General features: G+C 40.6%; 1 protein-coding gene across 4 annotated transcripts in view; it reads left to right on the plus strand.

Annotated features, from left to right (window-relative positions):
* The window catches only part of TRABD2A (TraB domain containing 2A), a 102210-nt gene extending 96774 nt beyond the window's left edge, over window positions 1–5436 (plus strand). For all 4 annotated transcript variants that reach the window (XM_070736227.1, XM_070736229.1, XM_070736230.1 and 1 more), the window contains exon 7: window positions 4589–5436. In XM_070736227.1, coding sequence (XP_070592328.1) covers window positions 4589–4763 — 175 coding nt within the window. In that variant the 3' untranslated portion in view covers window positions 4764–5436. The remainder of the gene's footprint in view (window positions 1–4588) is intronic.
* The last annotated feature ends 564 nt before the right edge of the window (window positions 5437–6000 follow it).

Consider the following 6000-nt stretch of genomic DNA (forward strand, 5'->3'; position numbering starts at 1 on the left):
CTTTTATAGTACTGAGCATTTTTTTAAAAAAAGAGCTTCTCTGTTGGTTTCTGAAAGTTAAGCCGAAAGTTTAGTCTCGGTTCCTCTTTGGAGAAATCTGCCATCAGCATTATTTGTTTTTTTAAAAAACAACAACAAATAATGCTGATGGCAGATTTCTCCAAAGAGGAACCGAGACTAAACTTTCGGCTTAACTTTCAGAAACCAACAGAGAAGCTCTTTTTTTAAAAAAATGCTCAGTACTATATATATATACCTACCTACCTACCTACATACATACATACATACATACATACATACATACATACATATATATATATATATATATATATATATATATATCAAGAATAGTCCTAAAAATGCGAGTTCCAGGTATGTGTGTGAATGATGAGGCAGCAGCCATCTCGATCACCGGAACATAGAAACTTTAATAAAACCACTTAGCTTTCGTTAGCGTGCTGCTAACTTCGTCAGAGTATTAAAATGCCATGGGAGACAATCACCTTTATAAAGCATTATTCAGTCTGCTCATTGCCCGCGTCATAGGGCCACACCCTTCCCTCCCCTCTGCGGCAAGCCTAATTGTGGGCTTGCTCATGCTGGCTAAAGGGGGATCTACCGCTTTTACTCGTGTCTGTTGCCTCTTTCCCTCCCCAAGGGAGGAGGTGGAGTTATGAGGCAATACTTCGGAGGTGTTCGGTATTACTTTCCCCCCCCCATTATCGTTGTTACTTTCTATAGTGGTACATGTCTGCTCTTGCAATTTTTTTGCCCATGCCCTCGTCTTAGGTCTGCACTGTTCTAATCCCCCCTTGTCCCCTGTGTTGGAACTGCATTGTGCCCCTCCCCCTCTACCTCCATGTTGCTCCAGTATGTTCCCTTGCTTCCCGTTGGGGGTTGCTCTACCCTCATTTAGCTGGTTTCTATGCCCAGTCTGGGGAATTCTGTTAGGGGCTTTATCCAATCCTAATGACCTATCCCCTTTAAGTCGTTGCTGGTGCCTTAAAGCCTGGTATGCCGATGGCATATCAATATGTCTATTTAAAGAATTTTCATTAGAGAACCAGGCTTCAATGCAGTTCCAACACAGGGGACAAGGGGGGATTAGAACAGTGCAGACCTAAGATGAGGGCATGGGCAAAAAAATTGCAAGAGCAGACATGTACCACTATAGAAAGTAACAACGATAATGGGGGGGGGGAAGTAATACCGAACACCTCCGAAGTATTGCCTCATAACTCCACCTCCTCCCTTGGGGAGGGAAAGAGGCAAAAGACACGAGTAAAAGCGGTAGATCCCCCTTTAGCCAGCATGAGCAAGCCCACAATTAGGCTTGCCGCAGAGGGGAGGGAAGGGTGTGGCCCTATGACGCGGGCAATGAGCAGACTGAATAATGCTTTATAAAGGTGATTGTCTCCCATGGCATTTTAATACTCTGACGAAGTTAGCAGCACGCTAACGAAAGCTAAGTGGTTTTATTAAAGTTTCTATGTTCCGGTGATCGAGATGGCTGCTGCCTCATCATTCACACACACACACACACACACACACACACACACACACACACACATATATATATATATATATATATATATATATATATATATATATATATATATATAAACAAATTAAAAACATATTAATTTCAAATTAAATTAATGGAGCACATGCTCCAGCCACTCACACGGCCCAATTCCAAATAGATTATGGCCCAGTAATAGGCCACAGCCCAAAGGCTGGGTACCCTGCATTAAACGAAAAGAAACAAAAATTGGGAAATTTGAAGGTAGGTAATGTACCTTTTAAGCCCACACATCCCTGAAGTTTTATCAAATGAAGATGCTCATGGACAAACAGAAAATAGCCGTAGCTTTAGTAGTGAGATGAGTAGCCAAACCCCCAACAATTTACCCTTAGATTATCTACGGTTGACCTATCCAGATTCCTAAGAGGTCAGTAAGGGGCGAGTACAAGTGCACTAGAGTGCCTTCCGTCCCCTGTCCTATTGCTCTCCTATATCTCCTATACCTTTCTTCTATTCCTATATCTCTTCTTCTATTCTTTCATTGATATGTTCTATTACTATATGTACTTTTCTATTCTTTCTTAGATATATTTTAGTATGAGTATCTCCTCTATAACCTTCATCATGTATTTTACTGTGTGTGTGTGTGTATATACATACACACACACACACACACACACACACACACACACACAGTAAAATACATGATGAAGGTTATAGAGGAGATACTCATACTAAAATATATCTAAGAAAGAATAGAAAAGTACATATAGTAATGACCTTTAAAGCCCCACATGCCATTGGGCCAGAATACATCCAGAACCGCCTTCTACCGTACGAATCCCAGCGGCCAATAAGGCTCCAGAGTTGGCCTTCTCCGGGTCCCATCGACCAAACAATGTCGTTTGGCGGGCCCCAGGGGAAGAGCCTTCTTTGTGGCGGCCCCGGCCCTCTGGAACCAACTCCCCCCAGAGATTAGAACGGCCCCCACCCTCCTTGTCTTTCACAAATTACTTAAGACCCACCTGTGTTGCCAGGCATGGGGGAGTTAAGTTGTCCTTTCCCCCAAGGCTATTACAAGTTATGCATGGTATGTTTGTGTGTATGTTTGGTTTTTTTATAATAAGGGTTTTTTAGTTGTTTTTATTAATTGGATTGTTCATGTTGTTTTACCATTGTTGTTAGCTGCCCCGAGTCTGCGGAGAGGGGCGGCATACAAATCCAAATAATAATAATAATAATAATAATAATAATAATAATAATAATAATAATAATAATAATAATTTGGTAAAGGAAAGTGTGGGGAAAGAAGAGAATTGATTTTTAAGGAAGCTGGGATGGAATGCTTTCAATTTTATACTTGTGTTGATAGCGAAGATTAATATATTTCTGCCCAAGAAAATATCTATCCTCAAGCCCGAGAGGTTAGAACAGTGGATCAATTATAGAAAGGTTTAATTTAAACAAGGTTTTGTGGGAAAAGTCAGAAGGTTTAATACCGTTTGATGTTTTTGAAGCTGAAAGTTGATTTAAATCAATGCAATGATATGGGAAATATCTGACTATTATTCACCTTAGGAAGATTGTACAAAATCTGAAAAGATTATAATTTGAATTGCTTTGGGGGTTAAATTGATATTAAAAATAAAGCAAGTCAATGAATTTGCATACTTCGGCAGAATATCTATTCATGTTTACTGAAGATAGGAAAGTAGATGGAGAAATTTGAAGATGTGCAAACGTTGGTAATAAGAATACGATGTTCCAAGGCACCCAAAGAAGCAAAAAATGTCTGGGAATAAGGCAGAGAAGTCAGAGTTGGGAATATCAACAGAAACATACGAATTCCCATTTGAGTGCAATGGGAAAGGATTCCTTAATACCAAGAAAACCCTATTTGACATCACTGGCAGCTATAATGTAACTAATGTTAGAAAACTGGATCGCTTTTACTATGTATTATGCAAAGAATGCATGTGGAAGATTGAATACTTCTATATTGGTCAAAAAACTACGTTTCTTGTGAACTGTGCAGTGTAACACTTCTAATGATGTTTAATAATTAAACATAATAAATTAAATTGTAGCTTTTGACAGGGCTTGTCCGTCTCATTCATTCATTCATTCATTCATTCATTCATTCATTCATTCATTCATTCATTCATTCGATTTTTATGCCGCCCTTCTCCTTAGACTCAGGGCGGCTTACAACATATTAGCAATAGCACTTTTTAACAGAGCCAGCATATTGCCCCCACAATCCGGGTCCTCATTTTACCCACCTTAGAAGGAAGAAAGGCTGAGTCAATCCTTTGCCGGTGATGAGATTTGAACCGCTGACCTACAGATCTACAGTCAGCTTCAGTGGCCTGCAGTACAGCACTCTACCTGCTGCGCCACCCCGGCTCTTGTTGTCAGCACATTCAACTTTATAAAGAACAAAGTATTCAATGAGAATATTTCATTCATTCAGATCTAGGATGTGTTCTTTGAGTGTTCCCTTTATTTTTTTGAGCAGTGTATATTGTAGCAAAAAGATGGGGCACTGTGGATTGGAAAGATTTTATTTGTTTGTTTTATATATGTCTCCCCACCCCCTTGAGAGTTGGCCTTCTCCAGGTCCCGTCGACTAAACAATGTTGTCTGGCGGGCCCCAGGGGAAGAGCCTCTCTGTGGTGGCCCCGGCCCTCTGGAATCAACTCCCCCCCGGAGATTAGAACAGCTCCCACCCTCCTTGTCTTCCGTAAACTGCTCAAGACCCACCTATACCTCCAGGCATGGGGGATTTGAGATATCTTTCCCCCAGGCTCCTTATAATTTATGTTTGGTATGTATGTGTTGTCTGGTTTTAATATGATAGGGTTTTAGTTATTTATTTTAATATTAGATTTGTGCCACTATAATATTATTTTTATCATTGTTGTGAGCCGCCGCGAGTCTTCGGAGAGGGGCGGCATACAAATCTAATACATTATTATTATTATTATTATTATTATTATTATTATTATTATTTTGATCAACTGCATTTAATTGGATTCCCCCCCCCTTTTTTTTGTCTTATAGCACCACTGAGCCACCTCTGCGGATTCATATAATTAATGGCTACATTTCCGTGGAACCTCAGCCACGAGAACCCAAGCAATCCCGCCACATCCAGGCAGAAACGAGCTCTTCTAGCAGACATGTTCTGTTCTTCTTCACTTTGACTTTTGTGATGCTTATAATAATAATCTGTTGACGCTAGAATGACTCTCCCATATTCAGCTACGTGCCTTTAAAAAAAGGGGGGGGGGGGGTTAGTGAAAAAGGAAAGCATTTTTTTTCCTGAACAGGAAATCTGTGTGGATTTTATTCTTTTAGAACTCACCTTTTTCCTGAATCTGGACCATTAACTTGATTAACTGTTTTCACCATACCCAATGCAGGAAAAGGTATTCTTTTTTTTTTTTTTAATGAAAGCCATTATTTATTCTTCCCTTGCAGAAGAATTATTTCATGTTGTCCCAGAATTATTTGGGAAATATAAGTGTAACATAGCTGTTATTTAGCTGTATGGATTTGACTTGAATGCAATTTATCTGGGGGCTAGTTTGTTTCCACGTTGTTTCTAGTTTGATGGCAAAGAAACTGTTCAGCACTTTAAAGCAATAGGAAGAGATTAAAAGGAATGCCAGATTTACTACTTGTTTCCTTCCTTCCACCTGTTCCTGAGAGGCCTTGTTCTCTGGCTGTAACAGCAGTTTCTTCCACTGACATTTTATCCATCTGTTCCTTTTTTAAATTTCTCTAAGTGCAAATGGGTTTGACAGTTCAAAAACTAGTTCTTTTTTTAAAAAAACCCAATGACTATTACTGTAAGCTATTATTTGTACGCTATTTGACTCCTATTTGAAATAAAGAAGTGCTCCCTACTCCCAGTCTCTTCAGAAAGATTATTAAATCTTGTCTAAAGATGGTGGAGCTTCAATATATGACAGCACATCTGTTTATAAGCTGGCAAGATAATATTAATTCTTCCTTTTCTCGAAGAGCAGGTGGCTGTCATGGCCAGGAGGCCTTTGAACAACTGCAAGTTGTGCACTGGTTAGGCCTTTCCTGGATTGACGACCACTACGCACGGTCACTCATGCCCTAGTCCAGTGGTGGCAAACCTATGGCACAGATGCCACAGGAGGCACGTGTAGCCATATCTGGTGGCATGTGAGCTGTTGCTCTAGCTCAGCTCCAATGTGCATGTGTGTGCTGACCAGCTGATTTTTGGCTTGCACAGAGGTTCTGGGAGGGCATTTTTGGCTTCCAGAGAGCCTCCGGGGGGGATGGGAGAGGGCATTTTTATCCTTCCCCAGCTCCAGGGAAGCCTTTGGAGCCTGGGGAGGGCAAGCCTACTGGAGCCTACCAGAAGTTGGGAAACAGGCCATTTTTGGCCTTCAGAAGGCCTCTGATGGATGGGGGAAACTGTTTCCGCCCTTCTCACG

Source organism: Erythrolamprus reginae, chromosome 2, assembly GCF_031021105.1.
Source record: "Erythrolamprus reginae isolate rEryReg1 chromosome 2, rEryReg1.hap1, whole genome shotgun sequence".
NCBI lineage: Eukaryota > Metazoa > Chordata > Lepidosauria > Squamata > Dipsadidae > Erythrolamprus > Erythrolamprus reginae.